The sequence below is a fragment of the Gnatocerus cornutus genome, unplaced genomic scaffold, assembly GCF_029298725.1.
Source record: "Gnatocerus cornutus isolate USDA-ARS CGAHR unplaced genomic scaffold, icGnaCorn1.1 ctg00000023.1, whole genome shotgun sequence".
In the NCBI taxonomy this organism is placed as follows: Eukaryota; Metazoa; Arthropoda; class Insecta; order Coleoptera; family Tenebrionidae; genus Gnatocerus; species Gnatocerus cornutus.
Window position 1 is genome coordinate 1,682,495 of NW_028275375.1, and position 17,008 is coordinate 1,699,502.

General features: G+C 28.4%; 1 protein-coding gene across 2 annotated transcripts in view; it reads left to right on the forward strand.

Annotated features, from left to right (window-relative positions):
* LOC148166291 (uncharacterized) overlaps window positions 1–17,008 on the forward strand; it is a 130,421-nt gene that overhangs the window by 92,906 nt on the left and 20,507 nt on the right. For both annotated transcript variants that reach the window (XM_088048596.1, XM_088048597.1), the window contains exons 3-4: window positions 4,553–4,624; window positions 10,305–10,376. In XM_088048596.1, coding sequence (XP_087904722.1) covers window positions 4,553–4,624; window positions 10,305–10,376 — 144 coding nt within the window. The remainder of the gene's footprint in view (window positions 1–4,552; window positions 4,625–10,304; window positions 10,377–17,008) is intronic.

Here is a 17,008-nt window from a genome sequence, read left to right on the forward strand (position 1 = left end):
GTAAATAAAGAAGCGGGGAGATGTGGCCGCCAAAGGACATAACTCACCCTTTTTGAAATTAAGACGATTTGCGTAATAAAAAATCCTCCCTTTTCGTGCGACGTCTCATCCAGCGGAAGAATCAATTAGAAACTTGGCGAATAAAATCCGTAAGAAGGTCGTCGAGCATTGATTTAGCTAGTCACGCTCCAGCTAATCTAAATCTGACTGGTTGCAGAACTTTGTAAAGTTGTTTTATTATAGTTTCGTCTGTAAAATGGCGAAATTTTTGGTGGAGGCGCCGGGAGTGGAGCACCGGCGATATAATATTGTTGTCGATGGCAGTTTGTCAGGACGAATAACCATTAAAATAAATAGTTTCGGGAACTTGTATGTTACCAGTACATTTATTTCTTTGTTGCTTTCCTGTTAGAATCGTTTGCCAAAGCGGAAATATTATCTCATCCCGAACTTTGCTCTCGAATTTAATAACTGGCGTGAGTTTGTCTTTATCCCAAATAATTAATGAAATAATCTCCAAGTTTTTCCAGCAAAAAATCAAACCTCGTTTACGGAATCATCAGTTTTTCTTTTATTCTAGACAAACTCGCTCCTTCGAACTTAAGTAATTACTATTTCAGCGAAAAAGATGATTGATGGAGAGCCATTGTGTTGGGAGCTAAAAAACACTCATTTGCTGCATTTATTCAAATTTCACTATAAGACTTCGTGTCAGACTTAATTAACTTGACAGAAATAAGGAAAAAGCGGCGTTGTTTTGACTCGGAAAATCTAATTGTCTCGAGAGAAGTAAACAATTTTTAATCGAAAATCAACGCGTTGATTAAAAACATGAAATTTGAGAGCCATGTTTACTTCCAGATAAATGAACGGCGAACGTCGCACTAGTTTACCAATTTTTTTTGTCCAGTTTTGAGAGAAAATCGTCTTTCTACAATCGTATATAACAGCCATAAAAAACTCTTAAAAAGTAGGAAAAACTTTACTGATTTACCAAAAATTACCAAAGTTACTGAATTTTGTATAAAAAAGTGCAATTTTTTGCGGGACCCATAAACAAAAAATTCTAAAATGAGTAAGTTTAGTTCAAAAATTTTTAAATTTAGCACAGTTCAAGAACTCTTAAAAAGTAGTAAAACTGCCAAATTTTACTGATTTATTTTTTAAATTACTAAAGATACTAAATTTTATATAAAAAAGTGCAATTTTTTAAGTGGTCCAAAAACAAAAAATTCTAGAATGAGTAAATATTGATCAAAAAGTTTGGAATTTAGCACAGTTTAAGAAGTCTTAAAAAGAAGAAAATCCGCCAAATTTTACTGATTTATTTTAAAAATTACCAAAGTTACTAAATTTTGTATAAAAAGTGCAATTTTTTGAGGGACTCATAAACAAAAAATTCTAAAATGAGTAAGTTTGGTTTAAAAATTTTTAAATTTAGCACAGTTCAAGAACTCTTAAAAAGTAGTAGAACTGCCAAATTTTACTGATTTATTTTTTAAATTACTAAAGATACTAAATTTTATATAAAAAAGTGCAATTTTTTAAGTGGTCCAAAAACAAAAAATTCTAGAATGAGTAAATATTGATCAAAAAGTTTGGAATTTAGCACAGTTTAAGAAGTCTTGAAAAGAAGAAAATCCGCCAAATTTTACTGATTTATTTTAAAAATTACCAAAGTTACTAAATTTTGTATAAAAAGTGCAATTTTTTGAGGGACTCATAAACAAAAAGTTCTAAAATGAGTAAGTTTAGTTTAAAAATTTTTAAATTTAGCACAGTTCAAGAACTCTTAAAAAGTAGTAAAACTGCCAAATTTTACTGATTTATTTTTTAAATTACTAAAGATACTAAATTTTATATAAAAAAGTGCAATTTTTTAAGTGGTCCAAAAACAAAAAATTCTAGAATGAGTAAATATTGATCAAAAAGTTTGGAATTTAGCACAGTTTAAGAAGTCTTAAAAAGAAGAAAATCCGCCAAATTTTACTGATTTATTTTAAAAATTACCAAAGTTACTAAATTTTGTATAAAAAGTGCAATTTTTTGAGGGACTCATAAACAAAAAATTCTAAAATGAGTAAGTTTAGTTCAAAAATTTTTAAATTAAGGACAGTTCAAGAACTCTTAAAAAGTAGTAAAACTGCCAAATTTTACTGATTTATTTTTTAAATTACTAAAGATACTAAATTTTATATAAAAAAGTGCAATTTTTTAAGTGGTCCAAAAACAAAAAATTCTAGAATGAGTAAATATTGATCAAAAAGTTTGGAATTTAGCACAGTTTAAGAAGTCTTAAAAAGAAGAAAATCCGCCAAATTTTACTGATTTATTTTAAAAATTACCAAAGTTACTAAATTTTGTATAAAAAGTGCAATTTTTTGAGGGACTCATAAACAAAAAATTCTAAAATGAGTAAGTTTAGTTCAAAAATTTTTAAATTAAGGACAGTTCAAGAACTCTTAAAAAGTAGTAAAACTGCCAAATTTTACTGATTTATTTTTTAAATTACTAAAGATACTAAATTTTATATAAAAAAGTGCAATTTTTTAAGTGGTCCAAAAACAAAAAATTCTAGAATGAGTAAATATTGATCAAAAAGTTTGGAATTTAGCACAGTTTAAGAAGTCTTGAAAAGAAGAAAATCCGCCAAATTTTACTGATTTATTTTAAAAATTACCAAAGTTACTAAATTTTGTATAAAAAGTGCAATTTTTTGAGGGACTCATAAACAAAAAATTCTAAAATGAGTAAGTTTGGTTTAAAAATTTTTAAATTTAGCACAGTTCAAGAACTCTTAAAAAGTAGTAAAACTGCCAAATTTTACTGATTTATTTTTTAAATTACTAAAGATACTAAATTTTATATAAAAAAGTGCAATTTTTTAAGTGGTCCAAAAACAAAAAATTCTAGAATGAGTAAATATTGATCAAAAAGTTTGGAATTTAGCACAGTTTAAGAAGTCTTAAAAAGAAGAAAATCCGCCAAATTTTACTGATTTATTTTAAAAATTACCAAAGTTACTAAATTTTGTATAAAAAGTGCAATTTTTTGAGGGACTCATAAACAAAAAATTCTAAAATGAGTAAGTTTAGTTCAAAAATTTTTAAATTTAGCACAGTTCAAGAACTCTTAAAAAGTAGTAAAACTGCCAAATTTTACTGATTTATTTTTTAAATTACTAAAGATACTAAATTTTATATAAAAAAGTGCAATTTTTTAAGTGGTCCAAAAACAAAAAATTCTAGAATGAGTAAATATTGATCAAAAAGTTTGGAATTTAGCACAGTTTAAGAAGTCTTAAAAAGAAGAAAATCCGCCAAATTTTACTGATTTATTTTAAAAATTATCAAAGTTACTAAATTTTGTATAAAAAGTGCAATTTTTTGAGGGACTCATAAACAAAAAATTCTAAAATGAGTAAGTTTAGTTTAAAAATTTTTAAATTTAGCACAGTTCAAGAACTCTTAAAAAGTAGTAAAACTGCCAAATTTTACTGATTTATTTTTTAATTTACTAAAGATACTAAATTTTATATAAAAAAGTGCAATTTTTTAAGTGGTCCAAAAACAAAAAATTCTAGAATGAGTAAATATTGATCAAAAAGTTTGGAATTTAGCACAGTTTAAAAAGTCTTAAAAAGTAATAAAACTGCCAAATTCTACTTATTTATGTTTAAAATTACCAAAATTACTGAATTTTAGATGAAAAAGTCCAATTTTTTAATGGTCTATTAACGAAACAACGCGTTGATTAAAAACAAGAAATTTTAAGGTCCTGTTTACTTTCAGATATTGAACGGCAAACATCGTACTGGCTTACAATTATTTTTTGTCTAATTTTGAGAGAAATTCGTTTTTACTACAATCGTATATAAAGCCTTGTATGTAACTCGTAGATAATTAGGTTTTTTAGACTCGCCTTATTTATAATATAAACACAAGGACCTAAATTATGTACTTATAACATAAATTGCTATTTAGATTTTCTTTGTTTTCTTTAGATTTCGCTTTAGATTCTCTACAATCTCACATTTTTATTATTATTTTTATTCTGAAGTCAAAAGTTAGAAAAACTAGAATGTCAAAATTTAAAGAACAAATCCAAAGGATCGGAAAAAATTCTTTTCCCCAGGTTTTTGAACTCACGTCTCTGATCGACTCCATGAAGTTTAACCGCCGCGTGTGCTCTTTGCGTGTAAGGTCGCCGCTAATTAGCGTCGCAAATGCCGCATAAATAACGAAAAAGCGTCGACTTTTATAGTTTCACCGTTGGAAAAATTCCTGTGAATTTTTAAGTGAAATGTCTTGGGGTGCGATATTAAGTTATTGACGACTAATAAAGCGTAACAACGTCCTCATAATTCCCCCATTTTACGGCACCGGCTGTTATGTGATTAAAGCGCAAAGTTCACTCCAGGAGTTTCCCTAAATCCACAGGTAATTTCACTTTAGTTGTGTAATAAGTTCCATTACCACACTTCATTTTGATGATTCGGTCGTGGAAAAAACAGTGTACATCACACGTGGGTAATTAAAGGTGTTTGTTGCAGGACCCTCTCGGAGAACAAGCTGGACTTCGTCCACCCCAAATCATTCTCGAAGAACCTCCAGCTTAAAAGACTGTAAGTATGCATGATTTCCAGGGCAAAGTCCCGGCGTAAATCTGGGACGTCCTCTGTCCCATTTACGTGTGCGCTACACGATAAGGGTTCGTTTTTAACCCCTTCAACGTGAGCTAGACCATCTAGATGCGCTTGGCTGGAAGCCATTTCGTTTATATGATCCAATGAACTCCTTATTTATTGTGATAAGCCGCGCAAAGTGGCTTCTGTATGAACCTTTGATTTATGCACAATCTGCACAAGAACTGTTTGTCCGCGGGAATCTGAGGGCGTGGTGGAACTTTGGCGTTATGTGCATCCGACACGTGTTTTACCAAGTCTTTTTGTGGAAGGGCCATAGCAGTAGATTCTGATTACTGCCGTTGCAGCCGTGTACCCATTTCCCATTTCGTTTTATGCTCATGGCGATTTGATATCCATTCGTGGCTGCTGGAAAATGGACGGGGCTTTCCGGGGGCAGTTAGTAAAAATTAAATTTCAGGGGCGAATGCCATTGTCCGATCATGGCGATTTCTGCAATTCTCTGTTTATAAGATAAAGAAATATGCTAATGTATGGCTAATCCGGGCCTTTTATAATCCCAAAAACTTCTGTAATCCGAACAGAAGAGGAGACAAAATTGCACATTTTACTATAACACCCAGTAATTTGGGTAATTTTAATAATAAGACAGTGAAATTTATTAGTATTCTTAATTTTTAGAAGCCTTTTAAGTGTATCAAATTCCAAAATTTTTGAATGAAATTTACTCATTTTAGAAATTTTTGTTTTTGGCCACTCAAAAAATTGCACTTTTTCATATAAAATTCAGTATCTTTACTAATTTTAAAGATAAAGCAGTACAATTTGGCGATTTTCCTTTTAAGAATTCATAAACTGTGCTAAATTCCAAATTTTTTGAACAAAATTTACTAATATTAGAATTTTTCGTTTTTGGGCCACTCAAAAAATTGCAATTTTTCATATAAAATTTAATAACTTTGGTAATTTTAAAGTTAAATCAGTAAAATTAGACAGTTTTGCTACTTTTTTTAAAAGGTCTTCAATTGTGCTAAATTTCAAAATTTGTGATCAATATTTACTCATTTTAGAATTTTTCGTTTTTGGCCGACTCAAAAATTGCACTTTTTCAAATAAAATTCAGTAACTTTGGTAATTTTAAAGATAAACTTGTAAAATTTGGCAGTTTTACTATTTTTTTAAAGTTCTTAAACTGTGCTAAATTTCAAAATTTTTGAACAGAATTTTCTCATTTTAGAATTTTTCGTTTTTACAAAAAAAAATTGCACTTTTTTATATAAAATTGAGTAACTTTGGTAATTTTAAAGATAAACTTGTAAAATTTGGCAGTTTTACTATTTTTTTAAAGTTCTTAAACTGTGCTAAATTTCAAAATTTTTGAACAGAATTTACTCATTTTAGAATTTTTCGTTTTTACAAAAAAAAATTGCACTTTTTTATATAAAATTGGGTAACTTTTGTAATTTTAAAGATAAATTAGTCAAATTTGGCTGTTTTACTACTTTTTGAAAGTTCTTTATCTGTGCTAAATTCCAAAATTTTTGAACAAAATTTACTTATTTTAGAGTTTTTCGTTTTTGGCCGACTCAAAAAATTGCACTTTTTTATATAAAATTTAGTAACTTTCGTAATTTTAAAGATAAATCAGTAAAATTTGGCAGTTTTACTACTTTTAAAGAGCCCTTAAACTGTGCTGAATTCCAAAATTTTTGAACAAAATTTGCTCATTTTAGAATTTTTCGTTTTTGGCCGACTAGAAAAAATTGCACTTTTTCATATAAAATTCAGTAACTTTGGTAATTTTAAAGATAAATTAGTCAAATTTGGCTGTTTTACTACTTTTTGAAAGTTCTTAATCTGCGCTAAATTTCAAAATTTTTGAACAAAATTTACTTATTTTAGAATTTTTCGTTTTTAGCCGACTCAAAAAATTGCACTTTTTTATATAAAATTGGGTAACTTTTGTAATTTTAAAGATAAATTAGTCAAATTTGGCTGTTTTACTACTTTTTGAAAGTTCTTTATCTGTGCTAAATTCCAAAATTTTTGAACAAAATTTACTTATTTTAGAGTTTTTCGTTTTTGGCCGACTCAAAAAATTTAACTTTTTTATATAAAATTTAGTAACTTTCGTAATTTTAAAGATAAATCAGTAAAATTTGGCAGTTTTACTACTTTTAAAGAGCCCTTAAACTGTGCTGAATTCCAAAATTTTTGAACAAAATTTGCTCATTTTAGAATTTTTCGTTTTTGGCCGACTAGAAAAAATTGCACTTTTTCATATAAAATTCAGTAACTTTGGTAATTTTAAAGATAAATTAGTCAAATTTGGCTGTTTTACTACTTTTTGAAAGTTCTTAATCTGCGCTAAATTCCAAAATTTTTGAACAAAATTTACTTATTTTAGAATTTTTCGTTTTTAGCCGACTCAAAAAATTGCACTTTTTTACATAAAATTTAGTAGCTTTCGTAACTTTAAAGATAAATCAGTAAAATTTGGCAGTTTTACTATTTTTAAAGAGCTCTTCAACTGTGCTGAATTCCAAAATTTTTTAACAAATTTTGCTCATTTTAGAATTTTTCGTTTTTGGCCGACTAGAAAAAATTGCACTTTTTCATATAAAATTCAGTAACTTTGGTAATTTCAAAGATAAATCAGTAAAATTTGACAGTTTTACTACGTTTAAAGAGTTCTTGAACTGTGCTAAATTCCAAAATTTTTATAGAAAATTTACTCATTTTAGAATTTTTCGTTTTTTAGAGATAAATCAGTGAAATTTGGCAGTTTTACTATTATTAAAGAGTTTTTGAACTCTGCTAAATTCCAAAATTTTTGAACAAAATGTGTTAATTTTAGAATTTTTAGTTGTTGGGCCATTCAAAAAATTGCACTTTTTCGTATAAAATTCAGTAACTTTGCCAATTTTAAAGATAAATCAATGAGATTTGGCTGCTTTACTACTTTTAAAGAATCCTCTGTGCTAAATTCCAAAATTTTTGAACAAAATTTCCTCATTTTAAAATTTTTCGTTTTTGTGCCACTCAAAAAATTAAATATTTAAAATATTTAAATTAAATAAAACAGTGAAATTTGTCAGTATTAAATAGTAGCACTGACTTGTGTCATCTAACAACTTTGCTATCGGATTATCCAAATCTCCATTCCCGTATTTGCAAAAACTAACCTGAAGAAAGTCCGAGCAATAATTACCTGATCAATCTTGATTCCCCCAAAGTCCCTAAATCCCACCTGTTGATTCCCGGACTACATTTTTATCACCTTCGTTTTCCCACAGGTGACCGGAGTTTATTTCCCGGATTTAAGCGCCGCTTTTTTCGGATTATTGATCTTGAACTGACCTGTGTAACGAAAGTCAGAGTTGCGCATTTAAAACTCGCCAATTTCGAAACTGTTAATGGTGATGGAGCTTGTTGGTGGATTTATTTAATTGCCGTCCTTCATACTCCTTGATTCCGGGTCTGGTTTCATTTGCAAGTGAATGCGAGTTAAAGGGGGAGATAATGAATTGGCGGCCGAAAAGTGGGGAAAAACATGCAAATTGGGAGGGTTTCCAATACATACCGGGTGTTGGCTAAATCGTGGAGGAAATCGAGAAAATTTGGGAATCTGACTAAATAGAGAAGGAGCTCTCAAATATCTTTAACTCTAGAATATTCAAATATTTTCATTTTAATTTAATAGGATTGGGACAATAAGAGCTTCCATCATCGCGCCCCCGCCGTGTTATTTCGAAAAAGCTTTTAGAAAAGGAGACAACTTCTTTATTGAGACGTATTACGCGACAATTTTACAACTTCCGATAAGAAGCAACAAGTCGAATGTTTAGTATAAAATCGAAGACAAAACATACGTCGCTTTGATCGCATTAAATTCTCGGTTTCTATAAAAAACTATCCAGTGCGTTCTGAAAAACAAAATATTGGCGTGGATAGTCTTGATTTTTCACATATTTTAGTGTTAAATTTTAGGGTTACGTGTTTTCACTAAACTTTGATCAGAACTTTGCCATGAAGTCATGAATTTTCGCGAAAAACTGCAACTTTTGACTTTTGAAAAATTTAAAAACTATTTCTCATGTAAAAAATCGCGAGAAAAACGATGGCGCAAACCGCATCTCAATATCTGAAATAGTTTCCGAGATATCGAGCACGAATTGTTTTGAACCTTTAAAAATTTGGCCCTCTGGCGACAACCCTAAAAATCAAACGGCCATATCTCAGTTATTCGTTGACGAAACTCAAAAATTCTTGCGGCTTTGGATTCAGCGTGAAATTTTGCGTAAAATGAGACCCAAATTTGTTGAGTTTGCGTAATAAATAAATGAGGCATTGGCCAAAAACTGTTTTGAAAACGTCATTTTAGGGTGATTTTCAACCAATGTTTTCAAAATGAAAATGACGTTTAATAGCATTGAATTATATATCAGTCGAAAGAAGAGCTTAAAATCTATCTACTGGCCAAATTTGAGATCTATAGGACAAATAGTTTGCGAGTTATGGTCAAAAATAAAAAAAATGAAAAATTTTCATTGTTTGAGTCGCAATTTTTTTTCGCGAAAAATCGACTATCGAATTTTAGGCTTTTAAGCACATTTTCTAACGTAAAATGAGCCGAGAAAAACGATGGCGCAAACCGCATCTCAATATCTCTAATAGTTTCCGAGATATTTAACTTTGAAAATTGGGAAAAATGAGAAAAAATGAAAATCAACTATCCGAAACTTTGATCGGCCATAACTCAGTTATTTGTTGTCGGATCTGAATTTAAATCCCAGATTTGGAATCTGCGGAAAATTTTGCGTACACTGATGTAAATAGCTCAAGTTTACTTCAAAAAATAAGAGAGATATCGTTATCAGAAGTTTGGCATAGTTTTAGTCATGAATTTTCGCGAAAAACTCGACTTTTGCAAAATCTAAGAACGATCTTTTGTCTGCCTATTTCGAGTTAAACTTTTTTAATTCTTTGCCAGCGGTTTAACTTGAAGTTAAAAAAAGTGTAAATTGTATTTTATTCACCCTGTAGAATTGTAAGTCTGATTTACACCCAACTGATAGAACTGCCTCTAGTTTAGTGTCCAACGCCAACCACGATGTTAACATTCTTCCATAGAATCCCGGTGCTCGTTTGGCCAATGAAATAAAAAACAATCTCCTTCGTTAGATTTTGTTTTTCGGATCTGACATGGATTTCTTGTGTGGAAAGCAGCCGATTCCGCCACTCCAGATTAATATTTATGAGTGTTGTGCGCGCTTTTTACTCTGTGGCACATTGGGCATGATTTAGTGTTTATTCCCGAGCGGTTTTATTGTCAACATATTACAGGAGGATGATATTTATTGGTGGCGCGTCCTCAACGTGTTCAACTTGTAATACATGTCGGGCGGGCATGCCGTGAACATGACGACGTGCATTGTCCTTGCACGACCTCTCTATGAATTTATGATTTCGAATTTTGCTGCTTTATTTACAGTTTATTACGATTTCCGCGTTGTGGACGTGATCTACAACGTAATCAAGAGTTACGGCAAAATCTTTGCTAATACCAACGAGAGGCATCAAAAGCACTAACTTTTATCTTGTTAAATAAATAAATAAATAAATAAATTAGTAAATAAGTCATATTTTTCCTTTCCAGGCTTCTGCAGGGCTGCGGCTTGGTGGAGATCCCCGTGGAAGCCCTGCGCCCCCTCAGCAAGCTCCAAACTTTGTAAGTGGGAATTTCTATTTTTATTCGTCTTCTTTTTAAGTCCGGTACACGAATTCGTATCTTGTCGAAATATTGAATTTGTGAAAATACATAAAGAGGATAAACAAAGGGTGAATAGAGATGAGTTGGAACAACAGCCGGAACGTATAAAAAGTGGCGCCGACGTAAAGCTGGGAATGTCGGTTAGTAGAAGCGGGAATATCAACGGATCTTTTTAGCTGAGAAAACATTTTATGACGTAGTTGACAGGTCACCTAACCCATAAACACCCCTGGGGGTCGTAAAAATACATATTTGTCGGATTTTTTCGGACGCGCCGGCGAATCCCCCAAAAATCTATCAATTCAGTTCATATTTTTTCTTTGAGGCTCTAATTTATTTATTTTTTTGACTTTTCGAAGTTCTATTTAGGGATATTTTTTAACTTTTAACCTGTGTCATGTAGTGCACTGAATTAACACCGCGAAAGTAATAAATCTCTCAAATTTCATTGCGCTACTGTTAAAACTATCAATCTTACAGTTTTTTGTCGAAAATTTTGAATTTGATTTCTCCCCCAATAAAAAAAAATCCAAAATTCTTACGTCTTGTTCAAAACTTTTGAAATTTAGTACACTCAATAAACGCTTCCAAAGTAATAAATCAGCTAAATTTCATTGATTTAACGTTAAAACTGTCAAACTTACAGAATTAAGAAAACAAAATTAGAACTCAAATTTGTCTTACAAATAAAAATTTCCAAAATTCTTACACTTTGGTTAAAAGTTCTGAAATTTAGTATACTCAATAAACGCTTCCAAAGTGATAAATCCCCAAAATTTGATTAATTTGACGTCAAACACAGTCAAACTTACAGAATTTAACAAATTGAACTCCAATTTTTCCTAAAAATATTTCAAAAATTCTCAACTTTTGTTCTAAACTTCTGAAGTTTAGGACACTCCATAAACGCTTTCAAAGTAATATACTGTATCCCAAAATTTCATAGATTCAACGTCAAAACTGTCAAACTTACAGAATTTAGTAATAAAGTTTAAACTCAAATTTGCCTCAAAGATAAAATTTTTTAAAATTCTTACGTTTTGTTCTAAACTTCTGTAATTTAGTACACTCAATAAGCGCTTCTATAGTAATAAATCCTCAAAATTTCATTAATTTAACGTCAAAACTGTCATACTTAGAGAATTTAAAAAAAAATTGAACTCAAATTTATTCCAAAAAAAAATTTTTCAAAATCTTTATCTTTTGATCTAAATTTCTGTAATTTAGTGCACTCAAGAAACGCATCCAAATTAATAAACCCCCAAATTTTAATTGATTTAACGTCAAAACTTCCAAACTTACAGAATTTAGTAATAAAGTTTAAACTCAAATTTGATCTTAAAATCAAAATTTCCAAAATTCTTACGTCGTGTTCTAAACTTCTATAATTTAGTAAACTCAATAAACGCTTCTAAAGTAATAAATTCCCAAAATTTCATTAATTTAACGTCAAAACTGTCATACTTAGAGAATTTAAAAAAAAAATTGAACTCAAATTTATTCTAAAAATAAAAATTTCTCAAATTCCTACCTTTTGTTCTAAACCTCTATAATTTGGTACACTTAATAAGCGCTCCCAAAGTAATAAATCCCCAAAATTTTATTAATTTAACGTCAAAACTGTCATACTTAGAGAATTAAAAAAAAAAATTGAACTCAAATTTATTCTAAAAATAAAATTTTTCAAAATCTTTATCTTTTGATCTAAACTTCTGTAATTTAGTACACTCAAGAAACGCATCCAAATTAATAAACCCCCAAATTTTAATTGATTTAACGTCAAAACTTCCAAACTTACAGAATTTAGTAATAAAGTTTAAACTCAAATTTCATCTTAAAATCAAAATTTCCAAAATTTTTACGTCGTGTTCTAAACTTCTATAATTTAGTAAACTCAATAAACGCTTCTAAAGTAATAAATTCCCAAAATTTCATTAATTTAACGTCAAAACTGTTAACTTACAGAATTTAATAAAAAAGTTTGAACTCTAATTTGTCCTAAAAATAAAAATTTCTCAAATTCCTATCTTTTGTTCTAAACCTCTATAATTTAGTACACTTAATAAGCGCTCCCAAAGTAATAAATCCCCAAAATTTTATTAATTTAACGTCAAAACTGTCATACTTAGAGAATTAAAAAAAAAAATTGAACTCAAATTTATTCTAAAAATAAAATTTTTCAAAATCTTTATCTTTTGATCTAAACTTCTGTAATTTAGTACACTCAAGAAACGCATCCAAATTAATAAACCCCCAAATTTTAATTGATTTAACGTCAAAACTTCCAAACTTACAGAATTTAGTAATAAAGTTTAAACTCAAATTTGATCTTAAAATCATAATTTCCAAAATTTTTACGTCGTGTTCTAAACTTCTATAATTTAGTAAACTCAATAAACGCTTATAAAGTAATAAATTCCCAAAATTTCATTAATTTAACGTCAAAACTGTTAACTTACAGAATTTAATAAAAAAGTTTGAACTCTAATTTGTCCTAAAAATAAAAATTTCTCAAATTCCTATCTTTTGTTCTAAACCTCTATAATTTAGTACACTTAATAAGCGCTCCCAAAGTAATAAATCCCCAAAATTTTATTAATTTAACGTCAAAACTGTCATACTTAGAGAATTTAAAAAAAAAAATTGAACTCAAATTTATTCTAAAAATAAAATTTTTCAAAATCTTTATCTTTTGATCTAAACTTCTGTAATTTAGTACACTCAAGAAACGCATCCAAATTAATAAACCCCCAAATTTTAATTGATTTAACGTCAAAACTTCCAAACTTACAGAATTTAGTAATAAAGTTTAAACTCAAATTTGATCTTAAAATCAAAATTTCCAAAATTCTTACGTCGTGTTCTAAACTTCTATAATTTAGTAAACTCAATAAACGCTTCTAAAGTAATAAATTCCCAAAATTTCATTAATTTAACGTCAAAACTGTCATACTTAGAGAATTTAAAAAAAAAATTGAACTCAAATTTATTCTAAAAATAAAAATTTCTCAAATTCCTACCTTTTGTTCTAAACCTCTATAATTTGGTACACTTAATAAGCGCTCCCAAAGTAATAAATCCCCAAAATTTTATTAATTTAACGTCAAAACTGTCATACTTAGAGAATTAAAAAAAAAAATTGAACTCAAATTTATTCTAAAAATAAAATTTTTCAAAATCTTTATCTTTTGATCTAAACTTCTGTAATTTAGTACACTCAAGAAACGCATCCAAATTAATAAACCCCCAAATTTTAATTGATTTAACGTCAAAACTTCCAAACTTACAGAATTTAGTAATAAAGTTTAAACTCAAATTTCATCTTAAAATCAAATTTCCAAAATTTTTACGTCGTGTTCTAAACTTCTATAATTTAGTAAACTCAATAAACGCTTCTAAAGTAATAAATTCCCAAAATTTCATTAATTTAACGTCAAAACTGTTAACTTACAGAATTTAATAAAAAAGTTTGAACTCTAATTTGTCCTAAAAATAAAAATTTCTCAAATTCCTATCTTTTGTTCTAAACCTCTATAATTTAGTACACTTAATAAGCGCTCCCAAAGTAATAAATCCCCAAAATTTTATTAATTTAACGTCAAAACTGTCATACTTAGAGAATTTAAAAAAAAAAATTGAACTCAAATTTATTCTAAAAATAAAATTTTTCAAAATCTTTATCTTTTGATCTAAACTTCTGTAATTTAGTACACTCAAGAAACGCATCCAAATTAATAAACCCCCAAATTTTAATTGATTTAACGTCAAAACTTCCAAACTTACAGAATTTAGTAATAAAGTTTAAACTCAAATTTGATCTAAAAATCAAAATTTCCAAAATTCTTACGTCGTGTTCTAAACTTCTATAATTTAGTAAACTCAATAAACGCTTCTAAAGTAATAAATTCCCAAAATTTCATTAATTTAACGTCAAAACTGTTAACTTACAGAATTTAATAAAAAAGTTTGAACTCTAATTTGTCCTAAAAATAAAAATTTCTCAAATTCCTATTTTTTGTTCTAAACCTCTATAATTTAGTACACTTAATAAGCGCTCCCAAAGTAATAAATCCCCAAAATTTTATTAATTTAACGTCAAAACTGTCATACTTAGAGAATTAAAAAAAAAAATTGAACTCAAATTTATTCTAAAAATAAAATTTTTCAAAATCTTTATCTTTTGATCTAAACTTCTGTAATTTAGTACACTCAAGAAACGCATCCAAATTAATAAACCCCCAAATTTTAATTGATTTAACGTCAAAACTTCCAAACTTACAGAATTTAGTAATAAAGTTTAAACTCAAATTTGATCTTAAAATCAAAATTTCCAAAATTCTTACGTCGTGTTCTAAACTTCTATAATTTAGTAAACTCAATAAACGCTTCTAAAGTAATAAATTCCCAAAATTTCATTAATTTAACGTCAAAACTGTTAACTTACAGAATTTAATAAAAAAGTTTGAACTCTAATTTGTCCTAAAAATAAAAATTTCTCAAATTCCTACCTTTTGTTCTAAACCTCTATAATTTGGTACACTTAATAAGCGCTCCCAAAGTAATAAATCCCCAAAATTTTATTAATTTAACTTCAAAACTGTCATACTTAGAGAATTTAAAAAAAAATTGAACTCAAATTTATTCTAAAAATAAAATTTTTCAAAATCTTTATCTTTTGATCTAAATTTCTGTAATTTAGTGCACTCAAGAAACGCATCCAAATTAATAAACCCCCAAATTTTAATTGATTTAACGTCAAAACTTCCAAACTTACAGAATTTAGTAATAAAGTTTAAACTCAAATTTGATCTAAAAATCAAAATTTCCAAAATTCTTACGTCGTGTTCTAAACTTCTATAATTTAGTAAACTCAATAAACGCTTCTAAAGTAATAAATTCCCAAAATTTCATTAATTTAACGTCAAAACTGTTAACTTACAGAATTTAATAAAAAAGTTTGAACTCTAATTTGTCCTAAAAATAAAAATTTCACAAATTCCTACCTTTTGTTCTAAACCTCTATAATTTGGTACACTTAATAAGCGCTCCCAAAGTAATAAATCCTCAAAATTTTATTAATTTAACGTCAAAACTGTCATACTTATAGAAGTTAAATAAAAATTGAACTCAAATATGTTCTAAAAATAATTTTTTTCAAAATTTGTGTTTTTTGATCTAAACTTCTGTAATTTAGTACACTCAATATGCACTTCCAAATTAATAAACCCCCAAAATTTCATTGATTTAACGTCAAAACTGTGGAACTAACAGAATTTAATAAAAAAGTTTGAACTCAAATATGTTCTAAAAATAAAAATTTACAAAATTTCTAACTTTTGTTCTAAACTTCTAAAATTAATTATACTCAATAAGCGCTTTCAAAGTAATAAATCAGTAAAACTGCATTGATTTAACGTCAAAATTGTCAAACTTAAAAAAAGTTTGAACTCAAATTTGCCCTTAAAATAAAAATTTCCAAAATACTTACGTCTTGTTCTACCTAAACTTACGTAATTTAGTACACTCAAATAAATGCTGCTATAATAATAAATTCCCAAAATTTCATTAATTTAACGTCAAAACTGTTAACTTACAGAATTTAATAACAAAATTTGATCTTAAATTAGTTCGAAAAATAAAAATTTCCAAAATTCCTAACTTTTGTTCTAAACTTCTAAAATTAATTAACTCAATAAGCGCTTCCAAAGTAATAAATCAGTAAAACTGCATTGATTTAACGTCAAAATTGTCAAACTTAAAAAAAGTTTGAACTCAAATTTGCCCTCAAAATAAAAAATTCCAAAATACTTACGTCTTGTTCTACCTAAACTTATGTAATTTAGTACACTCAATAAATACTTCTTCTATAATAATAAATTTCCAAAATTTCATTAATTTAGCGCAAAACTGTCAAACTTACAGAATTGAATAAAAAAGTTTGAACTCAAATTTGTCCTAAAAATAAAAATTTCAAAATTCTGACGTCCCCAAAAAAATCCCCAAATTTTCATTAATTTAACGTAAAAACTGCCAAACTTACAAAATTACACTCTGTATAGCCTCATAATTAAAAGTGGTTTAGCGGCGAGTTGTCGCACCCTGTACAGGGTGTTTTTAAGCTCCCGTCTAGACGCTTCATCATCTCGCCGAGTCTCATTTCTTTAATTCTTCTGAAAAACGAAAGTAATGAGATTGAGGTGTTATTTTCAAAGTTAATCATCCTGTAATTTAAATCGACTCTAGCAAAGTGGAATTGTTAATCAAGAAAAGTACGCAAAGAACGAATTTGAGGAGTTTTAAGTAAAACGCGTTATTCCAAAACCCTTACAGGGCCGGAACGATCGTTTACTTAAACAACTCCATTAATGCTAATTTTAAAGCAAACTGTGGGTCTAATTCAGAACTAATCCGCTATTAGTACACACTATAACAGTATAACATTAATTCTTTCTGTCACTCGGAGCCGATTTACTGTATGAATATGCATCGCTTTTTCTATGCTAATTTCGCCTCTAAAACCTGATAAATTTGACGTTTCTGGAAATTTCGTAATAATTCTGCAGAATTATACTTTTTTGTTTAAAACCAAG